The sequence below is a fragment of the Planococcus citri genome, chromosome 2 (assembly GCF_950023065.1).
Source record: "Planococcus citri chromosome 2, ihPlaCitr1.1, whole genome shotgun sequence".
Lineage (NCBI taxonomy): Eukaryota > Metazoa > Arthropoda > Insecta > Hemiptera > Pseudococcidae > Planococcus > Planococcus citri.
In genome coordinates, this window is record NC_088678.1 from 81,671,445 (window position 1) to 81,687,027 (window position 15,583).

Here is a 15,583-nt window from a genome sequence, read left to right on the forward strand (position 1 = left end):
GCTAAAGATTAGGGGAAAAAACAATTCGAGAAAAAATGTTGTCTTGTTGTGAAATTGAACTAAAATAAGTATATGAATGAAAATACATAGGTACAAGAGAAAAAAACATCTAAATTTGATAAAATTTTGTATAATTGGAACAATAACCACTATAATAATTAGTTAATGAGATGAAATTTTCAACAAAAATTCTAAATTTATCAAGATTAGGTAATACCTTTTCGTATTTTGAAGATTCGTCCTCCATGGACAGCTCCTTCAAAGATCTCATCTCGAGAACGAAATAATAGAACTTCAATAGCACGATTACATAACTTTCGATCTTATTATACTTTCTAGTTATTTTTTGCAAAAAGTATTCAACTCGCCATGCTTTTCTTTGCTTTATATTTTACATCATTCTTATCAATGTTTACAGTTGAGTTCATCAAGCTTTTTGGCCGGTGCTGCCAAATTCTATTTCTACAGATTCTACAGCAATGTATACCTACATATGAAAGTTTGTGTCTCAAAAAGTGTCTCATACAAAATCGTTCAAATGCATCTCGCGCCTAGTCATTGCTCGAGTAGACGCTACAGCAGATTTCGATCGTCCATCCTACTTTAGTCCATCCAAATGCCTAGAATCTCTATGTCATAAGAATATAAAACATTTAATGACACTTCGTTGCACAAATCTTCATGGTAATTCCCCTTCTTTTTTTTGACAAAAAATGAAAATCTCATCATTTGATTACACGAAGGAAACTAATTAACGAATGCGAATACATCATTAAAAATCCAGGAAATATCCAACCCAACGATAATACTCTCCAACTTCAAGTAGGTATGAAGTAGGCGAAAACGACAAAACATGATTAATTTAGAACTCCATTACATAAATCTATATAATCTTGTAATATATCAGCCTCTTTCAAGACAATACGTAAGGAACGAACAACGCTGTCTCTGTCTTTCATGAAATATTTCTTAGGGTATACTATCCTTATGTTAGTTTCTATTAACCTGACATGACAGTCATCGTCAAGTAATCTATGTGCTTTTGAAATTCCTACAGCTAATTTTTCAACATCCATTTCCAACTTTGCAGCGTTCGCAACAATATTTCGCATTAGGTCGTTCGGTGGGTTTTTCAAATAATGAAGCCATTGTTGTCTTCTTCTCTCTTCCTTCGCATCAAACCCTGATTTCGCTTTTAACTTTGTTTTGTCCCAAATCACTTTTTTGCTGTCGAAATCGTCGTCATATGGCTGTGGGAATCCATCTTCCACTTCCTCAATAGTTTGACGGTACAGTTTCTTCAATTCCTCCTTCTGCGCTTGAACCTGAAACAATTTTACATCATTGAATTTTGTATGAAATGTTCAACACTCCGGCGTAATCCAGCAGTCTTGAAAAAAATAAGAAATGAGAATTCATCGTATTCGGTACAATGCTACTCTATGACGAACCACAAGTGGACTTCTGCTACGTCATAGCTAAGCCATAGAATGTCGTATGCATGAGTTAGAATGATGTAGCACGTTCAATAACTCACCAGTAGCATTTGAGCTTCCATCCTCGTCTCGATTTCAAGTTTTAACTCTTTTTTCGTATCCTTATGATCTTTTTTCTCTTTCAAATATAGAATTCGATAATCCTCGGCCTGGAAAATAATACGAAAAAAACGTTGAATCTCAACAGAAATAGGTACTTCGAAAAAGTTTCATACAGATTACAGAGTGCAAGGAAAAGTGGTAGCTAGGTAATAAAAATGACGAAGAACAAAATAATAAGCCAAACTTGCCATAAATTACACACAACGTACTTACTAGTTCAATCATGCAAATATTAGTGAGATTTACAAAACATCTCTCAAACGCAACTTATCGTGCAGAAATATTTCAAATTTCTCACCCTGTAATAAGATTTCTTTAAATCTTCGGCGTACTCAACAACCACTTCCTGATGAAACACAACATATACATCAAGTACGCAGCAATCGAGAAAACAAGAAAAGACACAAATATGAAACAAACAAGTAGAGAAACACAAAAATAAATTAAATGATCATCAAACAGTTCAAACTTACGTTTGAATGAAATCTAGACTTGTCGGCCACTGTGCGAACGTGCAGTCTATTCAAGTTGATGAGCCTTTTCAAATTTGCAACCGTCCCACTGAAATAACGACTGCTGCCTTTCGTTATTATTTGAGCAAACATACTTGGTAGTTGGTGTTCGATGCATAAATGAAAACTGAAAGAGAAACAAAATTAACGTAAGATGGCATACAGTTTTATCACCATAAAATGCTGTGATCGAATGTACGAACTATGGCTGTATGATGGTTAGAGATGCGATTCAAGTAATCCGGAGATGAATACGTATTCAAGAAGACTCGTAAACTAATTGGGATCAAAACAATCAAAACATAAATTAACAAACCATTGGAAAAAGTTTACTACCTATTTCGTTTTCATATTCAAATCTCTTGCTTCTGATCTTCATTCTTCATTCTTCACCACTTCCGTCGTTATCGTTATCAAATATCAATGGAGCATTTACAAAATTGCTGCATACCCTAGTGCCTGAACGAAGGGAGGACTATTTCGCCGGCACTACTAATTTTTTCGATTGTACGCGAGTTCGGGAGAACTTTTATGTAGTCTCAATTCTCAAATTAAATCTCAAGTTCCGAACTTTCGAAGTACCTAATCTGCCAGATAGCGTATCATTTGCTTTGACGAGTCTGATTTTCAGCTTCATCAATAATAATTAAAAAGTCGAACGAATTTACGAAATTTTTAATCTTTGAGCACATTAAAAACACAATAATTTAATCATCACAACACGTATGATATTAATTGAGAATAAAACACAAACAAGTAAATCGTATTAAATAACATAGAAAAAAGAATACATAAAATAATTTGCAGTTGGAATATACATTTTTAAGCAAAATTAAATTAAAATACGAGTCGAAACAGTAAAGAAAAATTAAGCTTACAATAGTATCACAGACTACGGCCAAATTAAAACAAGCAAAAACGATGAAGCTAGTTCTGAGTATAATAAATTAAAACACAACAAGAGATTATTACATATGTCGATTCATTTGAAATGTATCCGATATCTCTCGAACATAAACCTTTGGAAAAAAGCCAATCTGTGGAAGAAAAAAAACACCACAATTATAAACGGAAACGATTCAAATTGTAGAATAGACCGGAAAATTGAACAAACCCTATCGTTAATTTGTCCTTTCCACCATCCTTTGTGGTCGCCTTCTTTGCTCAGCACTAATACTTGGCAACCTTTCTTCAATGGTAACTGATTTGGTTCAGAGGGATTGAAATCAAACTCAGCGACAGCCATTATTCTTCTGAATGGCCACTGAAGTCGAACATTCAACCTACGTGAATAAATAATACATAATGAATTTCAATTTTCTCCCAAATACAATCAGTCGAATCTCCATAGTACATACCCCATGAAATTTTCACCAAGACTAGTTTGTTCGTAGCAACTGATCAGGTCGATTAGACTTGGAAAGAATCGAGATTCCGATAGATAATAATTAGATGATCCGTTCACCTTCTTTTCATAAACTTTCATATGTTTCACTTTACCATCAGTTCTAGAAAAAAAATTCAGTCCAGAGTCAAGAGTGCACAACTACAAAATGATTTCACCAATCAAAATGCACGAACTTACTTTAAGCTTAACGCAAATGCTGATTCATTGGTGTGAGTTGGACCTTGAGGTCGAATTCGCACCAAAAACGTACCATCGATTTCTTGTTCTAATAAATTGGTAGCTTGGTCTCGACCCATTTCACCGACAAACCTATAAGTAAAGTCGATTTTAGAACAAATTCAAAATCTTCTCCATTACAACGAGCAATTGAACCAAACTCACCACAAATGTTCAGACAGGAAATCCTTATCTGACCATTCTCTGCCCCAATCGACGAGTTGACCATCTAATGGAGTAAAGCAATTGGGACTGAGAGGACTTCGAGAAGCTAGTGAACCAAACGGAGGCCTAGGAGGTATTTCTGGCTGATGTCTGGTGCCACATCGGTTCGAATTAACAATACAAGCTTTATGGACTGCGATTCCACAATTTGTACACTTATAACCCTAAAACAATAACACGCAGAACATCATTAGTTAATGAGTATTTTTTTGTTGCAATTTTACGACTTTTTTGGGGATAAATAGGTGAGCACGCTACCTGGAAAATTCGACCTTTCAAAAATTTACTGCAATAATTGCAAACCGACGGTTTATCAAATGTTTGAAACAGAAACTTATGCTCTGTATGTCTCGCCGACGCAGGTTCGATATTATCTCTGCGAAACAAACCCATCTTTAGTTTTTATGATTTTTAATCCAACTCCGAAATGTATTCAAGACCACTTACAAAGCATCTTGCAACGCTTTCACCCATTTCCTACGAGAATCTTCGGTTTTCAAACAAAAAGTATACGTTACATTGTTCGATTCGAATTTATAAATTAGATTAAACGAGTGATTCCATCTCGCAGATGTTTCTCTACTGACAGTACGTCGAGTAATTTCTTCGATTTTGTATTCGTTTAAATGCAACATCTCTTTTAAACTGTATGTTTCGCCCTGCAACGTTGAAAATACCAGCATTATTATCACGAGTACTCGTAGGTATTTCCAAAAAAAGTGACTCGTAAAGGAATTCTGTTCATTACCCTCATTAATTTACACATTAATAAAATTTGATCGAATACGAAAACGTATCTTAATCTGGTTTTTGGATCATTCGAGCATTTCACTTTTACTTCGCCATCCTTCAGTAAACGTCCGAAATCTTTCAAATATGTGTTTTTTTCGGTCATAGTCCAATCGGTAATAGCTTGCTGAAGAATAAATAAAAATGTATTACAATACGGAAAGGTACTTATTCGCTTTATTGATTTCATTTCAACTCATATCCACTCACTTGTATGTTATCGATGATGTGTAGAGTGTCGCTGTCCCTTTTTACCTCATTGATATACTCGGCAACATCAACCATCGCCTCCTTTGCTCGTTCTAATCCACGAAAATCTTCATGATGCTAAAAAAAAAAAACCAAATGAATTCATAATAATACAAGAACATAAAAACAAGATCAAATTTTGATCTTCTAGTTTGATTTTTTTGGACCTTTTCCAGCCCTTTCAACCTTTTCTAAAAATCAATGTATCTGCAAATTTAGAGTCCAACTCCAAATCATCCCCACTCAAATCCGTTCAATCCAACCCCAAACCCAGCCTAGGTACAAAAATTTGGACTCCTTCACAAGGTTCGTCTGGAAATCGACTCAAATGTGGTTCCTTTGCGCAGGTCGAGGATAGGCCATAACCATAACTCGATTTTTAAATGTCTAAATCTATTTCCACACTTTCTGAAGAAATTGAAAATAACGTTGGAGACTCCAGAATGGTCAAAAGTCAAAAGTGGTGCAATTTGCTTAGAGGGTCCAGGTCCTAGGTCAACCATAAGGACCAGTGACCTCAAAAGATCTACCAGATGGGTCATTGATCATAATAGCCTGCACAAGCAGACTGACAGACGACCTTGGTGATCTAGACAGAAAGGTCAATGACCTTAATGAGTCAGAAAGGTAGATAAACGGCTTTGAGCAGTTATACAGGCGAGTCAATGACCTTGAGAGTACATATAGATCGGGTCAATGACCTTAAGAGCCCAGATATGCGACTAAGAGAGGTGAAGCAGATCAGGCAGATGGACCAGTGACCCCAAAAAACCTGTCAGATGGGTCATTGATCTAAATAGCCTACACAACAGACTGACAGACGACCTTGGTGATCTAGACAGAAAGGTCAATGACCTTAATGAGTCAGAAAGGTAGATAAACGGCTTTGAGCAGTTATTCAGGTGAGTCAATGACCTTGAGAGTACATATAGATCGGGTCAATGACCTTAAGAGCCCAGATATGCGACTAAGAGAGGTGAGGCAGATCAGGCAGATGGACCAGTGACCCCAAAAAACCTGTCAGATGGGTCATTGATCTAAATAGTCTACACAACAGACTGACAGACGACCTTGGTGATCTAGACAGAAAGGTCAATGACCTTTAAAACGTCAGAACGGTAGATAAACGACCTTGAGAAGTTATACAGGTGAGTCAGTGACCTTGAGAGTACATACAGATGGGGTCAATGACCTTAAGAGTCCTGATATGCGACTAAGAGATATGATGCTGATGGATCAGTGACCTCAAGAGATCTGTTAGATGGGTCATTGATCTTGATAGCCTACAAAAGCAGACTGACAGGCGACCTTGGTCAGCTAGACAGAAAGGTCAATGCCATTAAGAGGTCAGATAGGTAGATAAACGACCTTGAGAAGCTATACAGGTGAGTCAGTGACCTCAAAAGATCTGTCAGGTGGTCGTTGATTATAATAGCCTACAAAAGCAGACTTACAAACGACCTTGGTGAGCTAGACAGAAAGGTCAACGACCTGAAGAGGTCAGATAGGTAGATAAACGACCTTGAGAAGCTATACAGGTGAATTAGTGTCAGTGACCTCGAGAACCCCATAAAGATGGGGTCAATGACGTTAAGAGCCCAGATATGCGACTAAGAGAGGTGAGGCAGATGGGTCAGTGACCTCAAAAGATCTGTCAGATGGGTCATTGATCCTAATAGCCTACAAAATCAGACTGACAGACGACCTTGGTGAGCTGGACAGAAAAGTCAATGCCCTTAAGAGGTCAGATATGTAGATAAATGACCTTCGAAAGCTAGACAAGTAACTCAGCGACTTTGGTGAGTCCATGCAGGTCGCAGACCAGTCACTGACCTTAAGAGGCCAGTCAGGCAAGTCAATAACTTCGATAGGCTACACAAGTAGACTAGCAGACGACCTTGGTCAGTCAGGCAAGAAGGGTCATTGACCTCGAGAAACCAGGCATGTGAACATACGACCATGAAAGGCCAGTCAGATGGGTCGATGACCTTGGGCAACCAGACAGATTACCTTGCGAGTCCAGACAGACGGGTCAATGACCTCAAACAATCCGATTTTGAGAAGCTCTAAGTAAAAAGTAGCTGAAAAGTCAAAATACTCAAAAATTCTTATTTTAGCCTCTCAAGTAAATTTAGAAGGCGAGGGACATGAGTTGAAGTTTTTCAAGGTCAAAAATACCAAAAAAAATTATTTCTCTCCTCCAAATATTTTAAAGCTGTCTGCTGTGATGTTTGAATAAGGTATTTATTTTTGACTTTTTTGGCTTTTTTCAACCCCCTCTTCTCCCTTCAAAAAATGAAATTTAGAACATACGAAAATTTCAGATCAAGGTCGTCTTCACTGAAATTCTTCAAATCCAACACCGAACAGTGTCTGAATATCAAATTTGAGTAAATTTCAGAGACACGACCTCGTTTGACATAAAAAAACAGCATCAGACATGCCTAAACTTGATGGGAAATGAATTCCTGTGACCCAAATAGATCTGAAATTCTGGTAAAGCGTATGAGCATGGAAAATCAGGCTAATAATAATCATACTCACAGGTTGAGTTTCTTGCAGAAGTTTATCGAGCAATAAATGATATTTCAAAATCCGCTGCATCGGCACGAATAATAAATCTCTCAATTTAAATTTACTATTATTAGCTTCTTGCTGACATCGCTGTATCGAACATAATCAAACAAAGATATCGCTTCAGATAAAATTCCACGAACAAATTCCGCCAATTACTAATCACTTACGTCAACTTCCTGTTTAATGACTTCATTTTTCGAGCAAATTTCTAAAATTCTCGACTCGGCCGAGGTCAAATTGGCGCAATAATCGCCATAAATGATGAATCGCTGTCTCCAACCTAAAAATACTTCGCTCAGGCGTTGAGTACTGCAGGGAGTGCATGCTTTACGGAGCTGGACATGAAAACCAGTATGTATTTCGGCCAATTCCTACGAAAACGAGATACAATTTTAAGTTATCCGTTGAATAATTGCAGAGGAAGGGGGGAGGGACTTACGTTGATGCCGAAAAATATTGTCGCGTAATCATCCTCGCTGATGCAGTTTTTTAAAGGTCGCATGAAACTTTTTTGTAACGTGTTCAATACATCGACGTAATTTTTTTCCGTTTCGATTAACTCATTAATAACGTAATCACGTTTTTCAATGCTGGGAACGACGGCGACCGGAATCTAATCACAATACATATTTAATATGAGCACACATTTCAGTGCGAGAGAGAGAGAGAGAGAGAGAAAAACAGAGAGACGGAAAGAATAACTCCACAACACAAACGATAGTTCGGAATAATACATAAGTAGGTATGAAATAATTACTAATCTACCTGAGACAGCAGCGTATTCCTTTTTTTAATGGAACATAAATCGTGGTATACTTCTTCGTTGTGTATGTGATTATCATACGCTCCAAACTCGACATCCGTTCCACCGACGGTACATTTACCCGTGGTCACTTCACTATTGGCGGAAATATCGAAAAAAAGAAGCCAAAAGCGACATGCAAACAAAGCAAACTTACGGATTAGAAAAGTGGTCTTTGATGTTAGACATGTAGTGATTTTCATCGGTCCAAGGTTACACGATTTCATCGAGACCGTATTTATAAATTCGAATACTAAATCTAAGCACAATAATTATTATATAAAATGGAGAACATTCGGACTCGAATATTCTACTACATAAATACAATATATAAGTACTCGAATCGAAGTAACAAGATGCGATACTGTAATGCTTCGCATCGCACGAGTTGTAATAAAAATCATAGTAATTAAATATCGTTTAATTGTTGCCAACTAATAAAAGAAATGTATACTCGAAGCATTTTTGCAATAACTACTGCATAAAATCGGCTATATAATTTTAAATAGCTCAGCTTCGAGGCATCAGTAGGACAATTTCAAGTCGAAATTGAGTTATAAGTCGAGCAAATAGAAATCAAAACGAACAAGAATACTACTACGAGATAGGTAGTTTTAAAAGCGGTACAAAATTTCAATTCTAAGCTACCAATATGGCATTGAATTTTATCGAAGCGAACACCAAGAAACTAAACGACACACTATAAATGAAAATCGTCAATCACCTCTTTGCCAAAGGTAACATAGCAAAGTTCTTCGTAAACGTGTTTCTCACCCTCATCATCGAAGGGAGACCAACGAAGCACATTATCAAAATTCGCGATATCTTCGCTGTCAGATGTATCGTTAGTATCGTTACTTATACTAAGTTAACAACAAATTCAATACGATAAAATCAATAAAATGAATCGCAATGCACACTAGTTTGATTAGTACTAAAATAATTCAAAAAAAATCTACGACCGAAAGATACCTACCCAGCGTTAAGATTACGATAAATGTCTTCTTGCGAAGGCGTTCTCAACTTCGGAATACTAAATCCCCTGCGAAAAGTACACAATTTTTTTAGAAAAACATCGTAAATTGTATGAAGATCACGTTCATGAGTAACTTACGGAATCCCTTTCTTCCTAAGCTTCGGACAATTGGAAAGTCTAGACAGAGTATTCATTACTTTATAAAAATCCGATAAATCGAACAACATGGACGGTTCAAATAAATCACATTCTTGTAACCCATATAACTCTTGACACGCTTGCAGAAATGTTTTTATGTTGCGAAGGCATAAAAACTGTAACAATGAATGAATTATTACATCAACATCTATCCTTAATCAACATATAGTATTATAAGGCTACGTTGAAAATTACTTGAGCCATTTGCGGTTTTTGATTCACGTCTTTCATATCGAACGATTCCGAATCCAAGATGTTCAACAAGTTACACAGCAGTACACCATCTCGCAAAGTGTAAGCGAAATCCGCAATCGTGGAATCGGACCAGTTCAATTTGTGATCAGGGCGTAAGGCTCCGCAGCGAGTCAACCATTTGGTACATTCTCTCCAGATTTCGTTTTCAATGTCCATGATGAGATGATTCTGAAGGAAGCGTAGATGAAGAAGTTCTCACAATCGGGAAGTCGCTGTTTTACGTAGGAGCGTCTTACGATACGTTATCAATATTCGACAAACACTCCATCATCTTCAATATTGCTAGCATATGATCGCTTCTAATAAACATAAAAATTGGTGATTTTCAGTATTAGTCGTATTATTGGTTAATTCCAAGTGAGTATTGGTCGAGAAACATATTAAAATTGAAATTAATTCGTAGGTGGGCGATTAAACTGCGAAGATTTGGTTTAAAAACTTGACAAAACACAAAATGTAAACATTATACTTACGCTTGTTTTCGAGTATTATTTCAGAACTAATTGGAGCCGTTTTACTTGAAACGTTGAAAATTAAAGTCGAGGTGCAATTACGTACTGGAATTTCTTATTTTATTGAGAAATTTACCAAGAAAACAGCTAATAAATACACTCATTTTTTTACGAGAAATTTTATAAAAAAATAGATGATAAAAAATTCCTAGAAAAAAAACACCAATCAAACAATTGAAATCAATGACACCATGACAGTAATCAAAAAAGTTATGATGATTTTTCATTTTTTTCAAAAATTTATTTTTGTTGTTGAAAAAAATAGATTGAAAATTGAATTCGAAGCAAGTTTTATTCAAAACATTATGTTTTAAATAAAGTTTTCCTAGTTTTTCAAAATTTTCATTTTTTAAATATTCAAACTTCCATCGTTTTTACGTGTTAAATTATGTCAACACTGGCTCCAAATCATTACATACCTATTTTGACTATTTTTATTTGCCTATCTGATTTTCGCGTTACTGGTTTCGGTTACTGGTCCGACCGGTCAATGCTGCTTAAAAATATGCTATCAAGAGCCCAATTTTATGCACGATTCCTCAAAATTTCATCTGTGCCATGTGCTTTTATTTTTCGAAATTCGGCTTTTCTGATAAAAGTTTCTATAAAGTTGAAAGTTTTTGCATTTACAAGTGAAAATTTTAATTAAAGTTGGATACGTTGGATATTCATATGTATTTAGATAAATTTTACAAAGCGTTGCTAACGTAGAACTGTATCGCTTTTCTGTTTGGAGTCTTGGAATCCAGCCCTTTACCGTAGATTTCCATCGTTCTCCAGGTAAATATTTCCTTTCGTCAGGAAACAGGTTCGAATAATTTGCGCACATAAGTAATAATCTTTGAAAGGTGGCACGAGAGTTTCATCTAATAAATTGAGAATCGGTAACGCGATGTCTAACACATCGTCGACCTTTTCCAGCCTCATCAAAGTTTGCGCCATTTTAAACTTTTCATTGGTTTCCTGAAACAATACGATTAGCAATAAGTAATCAAGTATTATGATTTATGCAGGTTTGAAATCATCATGTCTACGCGATTCTATCCGATTTACCAACTTGGAAACCCTCAGCTACGAGTTTTCTTACCGAATTTCTGGATGAAATTAGTCAAACCGGAAGAACCACAGCCACCGAATGTCGTACAATTTATAACTCACACAGGTATGACTAATTACGACATTCGAAACTATCTCGAGAAAATCTACAACGTTAGAGTCGTGCATGTGCGAAGCTACCTCGAAGATGGTAAAATTCGACCTGCTATGAAGCACGGTTATTTAATTAAAGAGGATGATTTTCGAAGAGCTTATGTAACCCTACCGAGAGACGTGAAATTTGAATTCCCTGCGTTAGAATCGGAGAAAAAGAAAGCCGAAGATATTAAAGAACGCGAACAACATTTCGAAAACATGAAACAAATGAATCGAGCGTTCGTCAAGACCAAAAAAGGTAGAGTTGGTATACCACCTTGGTTCCAAATCTAAGAGTCATTATTATTATTATTATTAACATGTAGTATGGTTAACTTAATCGAATGTATGGTTGTAAATATGTCTAATAAATTTGTTATTCTTTTGTTGAAAGGTTTCAGTTTATTTATTGATCGGTTACCTGTAAAGATTTTAACGCTTTCAAGATGTTATTATTCTCCGAGCAAGCGTCACATTTCGCTATGAAGTTATCGCAATTCTGATTTACTAGAATTAAACTTCGGCAGTCTTTCTTCGTGCACCGGAATCGAATGTTTTCTTCGTGCGACATATCCGACATCGTGGGCCAATTATTCGTACACGCTTCGCAGTGACACTCGAACCAATATTGTTCTCTTAATACGCGTTGTCTTTCGATTTTCTCCGTTTCGGTAAATATTGGCCCGTAGTTTTCGGCTATCATTTCACCTTTTCGTATGTTACGTATAGCTCTAGTGATGACTCGAGTTCCGTCGAAGTATCTTTAAAATGTATCAATTCGTGTTAGTTGGTCAAATTTTTTGTTAAATTCTTCGTATTAGATGAGCAAAATTAATTACCGTATAACGCCAGGATTACAAGAATGATTAAATAATGCCAAAGTTGGATATATAGCTCCTCCTATGAACTCGGATGAGCTATTTATTAAGTCGTGATTTTTTATTCGTAATTCGGATATCTCGTGCGAGTTGAATTGAGAAACTTGTAAATGATGAAGTAAAAGTTTAGTGATGAAGATTTCATCATTGGTTAGCTTCTCGTTGATGCAATCTTCACCGAAATATCCTCCAACTTTTAAGCATTTCGTTAAAAATAATGCCATGTGGATTCGATTCAGTATGTCTTCTGGTTTTCGGCGTTCTTCGTGTGTTACCAGATGAAATACCGTTTCGTAGTCTGAACTTTTATAATGGGTGATTTCTTTAGGCTGCTCGGTTTTCTGAAAATTTGAATATTAGTACGGTATTGATCATTTAAAGAGGGAAGTTACTCGTGTCCAGAGTACCTGCAGAAAGTCTTTCTTCTCGAGGAAGAAACCCAAGCTATGTTGAGCTATTATTCTGAGCGATATATGGCACGTTATCGATATCTCCGACTCCCACAATGTACGTAGAATCGAACACTCGATTCTGTGATACTTTAGGGCATCACTGGTGCATTTTTGCGAGCAAAAGATCACTTGGTCGCAAGAAGGACACGGGTACAAGGTTTTAACTCTGTGTAAAATAACGAATTGATGTAAACAATTTATTTCTAGATTATTTTATTAGGTTCGTGTTCTCGTACCTTTTGAAACAATGGTAGCAATGTGTGTATTGGTATTTTTGCAGCAGAACAGCGCTATGAGGATCTTCTACGAGCAGAATCTTCCCAGCTTTAATATCTTGTTTCGCTTCAGCAAACCGACCCATTTCCGGCGCAAACTTTATGTCGATCCCAGGCACGAGTGCTTCGTACTCAGAGTTAGTATTATTTTTAATTTCTTTCAGTTCCGATATTTTTGAACGAGTAGTATCTGCAAAGTCGCAGAAAAATTATGTAAAATTGTCCAAATGAGAATTGATTTCTCCTTTTACCTTTCTTTCTCGAAGATTGATCTTTGGACAACATGAGAAGCATTATTTGAATATCCTTTTGCCATTTTTGCCTTTTTTCTGAAGGCATTTTAGCATCGTCTAACGCCTGGATAGTTTTTCTGAAAACTTCGCAAGCTTTTTGAAATTTTTCCAACGCCAGTAAACAGCGAGCTTTTCTGCAATAGTTGATTGACTTGAAAGATCTACCGTAGTGATTATTTCCGATGTGCCTTTGAGGGGACTCGATCGCTGGAATACATCGATATTGGTCTGAATTTGAGACCACACGAAGGAAAAATTACAGAATGATGTAGAAAGTTCGACTCGAATTTTGCAGACTCGTCGATTGAATATTGAAATAAGCAACCCTGAGTTGATCATGATCCAAGCGACCCAGTCCCCTCAAACACACCGTCGATCATCTTACCGATCCAATAATTTATGTTGAAGATCTTTCGGATAATTATTAGCCATAGCGAAATCAATATCTTTCAGTGCCAATGTATATTCCTTCAAGTGATACAACGCAGCCGATCTATTCGCAAAATACACCGGCATCTCTTGATTCGATTCTACGTACAAAATTGCAACGAATAAATTGACCAAGATGAACTATACAATCTCAAGACGTGATTAAAAATTTACCTGAACCGTTCTGAGGAGCTTTTAAAATCGATTGAGAGTAAAATCGAATCGCATCGTTGTATTTTCCCTTCTGAAAACAACCGTTTCCCTGCTCCTTTAATTTTTTCGCCGTTTCCGAATCTTTACCCCGATTCACCTGCGCATTTATCGGATACATCGGACTATTTTCCAATCCATTTACAAAGGTGATTTTTTCTTCTACGGTTTTCAAATTTTTGAATTTTTGTAGCTGAGAATTTGACAGACTCGAGCGAAATTTTAGTTGGTAATCTTTGAACGTTTTCGGAGCTGCACGTGCGTCTGCCATTTTTTTACAGGATGGGATTATTTTTTTTATCTCGCGAAAAGCAGACTGTTTTAATGATAAGTTTATTCGTGTACTGTGAGCTTTGAGATGGCATGATTGTGGTATCCCTTCTTCGTTGGTTTACGAAGACTATTTTTAAATTGCACTCGTCGTGTGATGTGAAGCTCGTACGAGTTTTTAGGTAGGCAGATCGAGATCGTGCGCAGATGTGAGATCCATGCCACGTTGGGAAGGTGGTGATTACTTGAACTACCTGAGTGTAAGTTGGGTTGCTGGTCCTGAGCATTGAAGGGGCTGAGTTATGAGCTTTTTAGATGGGGTTTTCTTAAAAAAGGTGAGCGTCCAGAAAGATTTTTAGCCAAAAATGGAGAATTTTCAATTTTAATTGAATTATTTTTGATTTTTTTCTAGCTTTGAAGTCTGTATTCTGAAAATGAGTTATTTGAAAAGAGGTTTGAGAAGAAATGAAAAATTTTTGAAATTTTTTTTACAGAGTCCAATTTTTTATTTTTGATAAATTGAATTCATTTCATTTTTTGATAACTTGGATGACCATTTTCGTAGATCATTCAATTTTATAGTCCAGTCAAGTATATATTTATTGTTTGCCTAAACTCAAACTTCAAGGAACTCTTCAAATTTTGAATTTTTCAACTCTGGGGGAAGCTGACTTTGTTTTTTTTTTATTTTCACCTTTTGTGGTGGATTTTTCTGCATCTTAATATCTTTCATTCGTTGATCCCTCTCTCTCTTTTCCTTTTCCCTTCCAGTTGTTATGAAGGAAGGTCCTCCGAATTTTCTCTCTATTTTGAACAATATTTTTTTATTCAAGTTCGAATTATTTTTCTCTGTTTAATCCTCTTGAGTTTTGCTAGAAATTTTTCGATGATTTTTCTCAAAAATTTATCGATTCATTTCCGAATTTATACCTAATTTTAATTCTCGCGAGTTCTCTGTTCTGAATTCTTGATGATTTTTTGCTAAACTGAATTTTCGAGAGTTTTCTATTATTATAATTTCAATAATTTTGTTTGAATTTTATTGATTCGTTTTTCTGGCTAAATTTTTGTTCTTATAATTTCGGCGAAACCTTTTTTCTTGAATTTTCGAGATTCTCTATAAAATTTTCTCCTAATTTTAGCCCCAAATTTTAGTAATTTTTTCTGCTTAAATTTTTGCAGAATTCCCCCGTTTACAGATTTTTTTGAGTTTTTGAGAGTTTTTTCGGACTTTGAGACTTGATGGTTTTATTATGAATTTTTTGAGG

General features: G+C 36.1%; 4 protein-coding genes across 6 annotated transcripts; 1 reads left to right on the forward strand and 3 right to left on the reverse strand.

The window, feature by feature from the left end:
- Nucleotides 1–110: 110 nt before the first annotated feature.
- LOC135838027 (uncharacterized) lies at nt 111–2,641 on the reverse strand. 2 transcript variants are annotated; one of them, XM_065353537.1, is made up of 5 exons: nt 2,314–2,610; nt 2,072–2,237; nt 1,897–1,944; nt 1,538–1,645; nt 111–1,325 (listed from the first exon to the last, which is right to left on the reverse strand). In XM_065353537.1, the coding sequence occupies exons 2-5, from the start codon at nt 2,201–2,203 to the stop codon at nt 858–860; spliced, it is 756 nt and encodes a 251-aa protein (XP_065209609.1). In that variant the 5' UTR covers nt 2,204–2,237; nt 2,314–2,610; the 3' UTR covers nt 111–857. The 2 variants fall into 2 exon arrangements, with proteins under 2 accessions (XP_065209609.1, XP_065209610.1); XM_065353538.1 differs by lacking the exon at nt 1,897–1,944 and having other exon boundaries at nt 2,314–2,641.
- A 129-nt stretch (nt 2,642–2,770) lies between these two features.
- On the reverse strand, nt 2,771–10,460 carry Vav (Vav guanine nucleotide exchange factor). 2 transcript variants are annotated; one of them, XM_065353533.1, is made up of 17 exons: nt 10,279–10,460; nt 9,746–10,104; nt 9,491–9,666; nt 9,353–9,418; nt 9,101–9,239; nt 8,014–8,187; nt 7,742–7,945; nt 7,542–7,661; nt 4,959–5,075; nt 4,708–4,875; nt 4,407–4,618; nt 4,218–4,335; nt 3,900–4,123; nt 3,696–3,827; nt 3,469–3,618; nt 3,225–3,393; nt 2,771–3,147 (listed from the first exon to the last, which is right to left on the reverse strand). In XM_065353533.1, exons 2-17 carry the CDS (start codon nt 9,959–9,961, stop codon nt 3,079–3,081), a joined length of 2,454 nt encoding a protein of 817 aa, XP_065209605.1. In that variant the 5' UTR covers nt 9,962–10,104; nt 10,279–10,460; the 3' UTR covers nt 2,771–3,078. The 2 variants fall into 2 exon arrangements, with proteins under 2 accessions (XP_065209605.1, XP_065209606.1); XM_065353534.1 differs by lacking the exon at nt 9,101–9,239 and adding an exon at nt 8,340–8,472 and having other exon boundaries at nt 10,279–10,459.
- Nucleotides 10,461–10,959: 499 nt separating this feature from the next.
- mRpL23 (mitochondrial ribosomal protein L23) lies at nt 10,960–11,901 on the forward strand. Its single transcript, XM_065353540.1, has 2 exons — nt 10,960–11,097; nt 11,331–11,901. The coding sequence occupies exon 2, from the start codon at nt 11,344–11,346 to the stop codon at nt 11,800–11,802; it is 459 nt and encodes a 152-aa protein (XP_065209612.1). The 5' UTR covers nt 10,960–11,097; nt 11,331–11,343; the 3' UTR covers nt 11,803–11,901.
- On the reverse strand, nt 10,974–14,689 carry LOC135838028 (SET and MYND domain-containing protein 4-like). The gene is made up of 8 exons (XM_065353539.1): nt 14,010–14,689; nt 13,792–13,936; nt 13,365–13,540; nt 13,075–13,303; nt 12,794–13,004; nt 12,348–12,727; nt 11,930–12,269; nt 10,974–11,280 (listed from the first exon to the last, which is right to left on the reverse strand). The coding sequence occupies exons 1-8, from the start codon at nt 14,314–14,316 to the stop codon at nt 11,071–11,073; spliced, it is 1,998 nt and encodes a 665-aa protein (XP_065209611.1). The 5' UTR covers nt 14,317–14,689; the 3' UTR covers nt 10,974–11,070.
- Between the last annotated feature and the right edge of the window lie 894 nt (nt 14,690–15,583).

What these genes read in the sequence shown, in the direction of transcription:
- Vav (XM_065353533.1), bottom strand. Translation starts at nt 9,961, where the DNA reads ATGGACATTGAAAACGAAATCTGGAGAGAATGTACCAAATGGTTGACT. An exon ending in TGAAAGGTCGAATTTTCCAG is followed by an intron (nt 4,124 to 4,217) that starts GTAGCGTGCTCA and finishes TTATTGTTTTAG; the next exon opens with GGTTATAAGTGTACAAATTG. An exon ending in CTTGGTGAAAATTTCATGGG is followed by an intron (nt 3,394 to 3,468) that starts GTATGTACTATG and finishes TTATTCACGTAG; the next exon opens with GTTGAATGTTCGACTTCAGT.
- LOC135838027 (XM_065353537.1), bottom strand. Translation starts at nt 2,203, where the DNA reads ATGTTTGCTCAAATAATAACGAAAGGCAGCAGTCGTTATTTCAGTGGG. An exon ending in AGTCTAGATTTCATTCAAAC is followed by an intron (nt 1,945 to 2,071) that starts GTAAGTTTGAAC and finishes GTGTTTCATCAG; the next exon opens with GAAGTGGTTGTTGAGTACGC. An exon ending in TAAAGAAATCTTATTACAGG is followed by an intron (nt 1,646 to 1,896) that starts GTGAGAAATTTG and finishes ATTATTTTCCAG; the next exon opens with GCCGAGGATTATCGAATTCT.
- mRpL23 (XM_065353540.1), top strand. Translation starts at nt 11,344, where the DNA reads ATGTCTACGCGATTCTATCCGATTTACCAACTTGGAAACCCTCAGCTA.
- LOC135838028 (XM_065353539.1), bottom strand. Translation starts at nt 14,316, where the DNA reads ATGGCAGACGCACGTGCAGCTCCGAAAACGTTCAAAGATTACCAACTA. An exon ending in CAACATAAATTATTGGATCG is followed by an intron (nt 13,541 to 13,791) that starts GTAAGATGATCG and finishes CAACTATTGCAG; the next exon opens with AAAAGCTCGCTGTTTACTGG. An exon ending in TGCTACCATTGTTTCAAAAG is followed by an intron (nt 13,005 to 13,074) that starts GTACGAGAACAC and finishes TATTTTACACAG; the next exon opens with AGTTAAAACCTTGTACCCGT.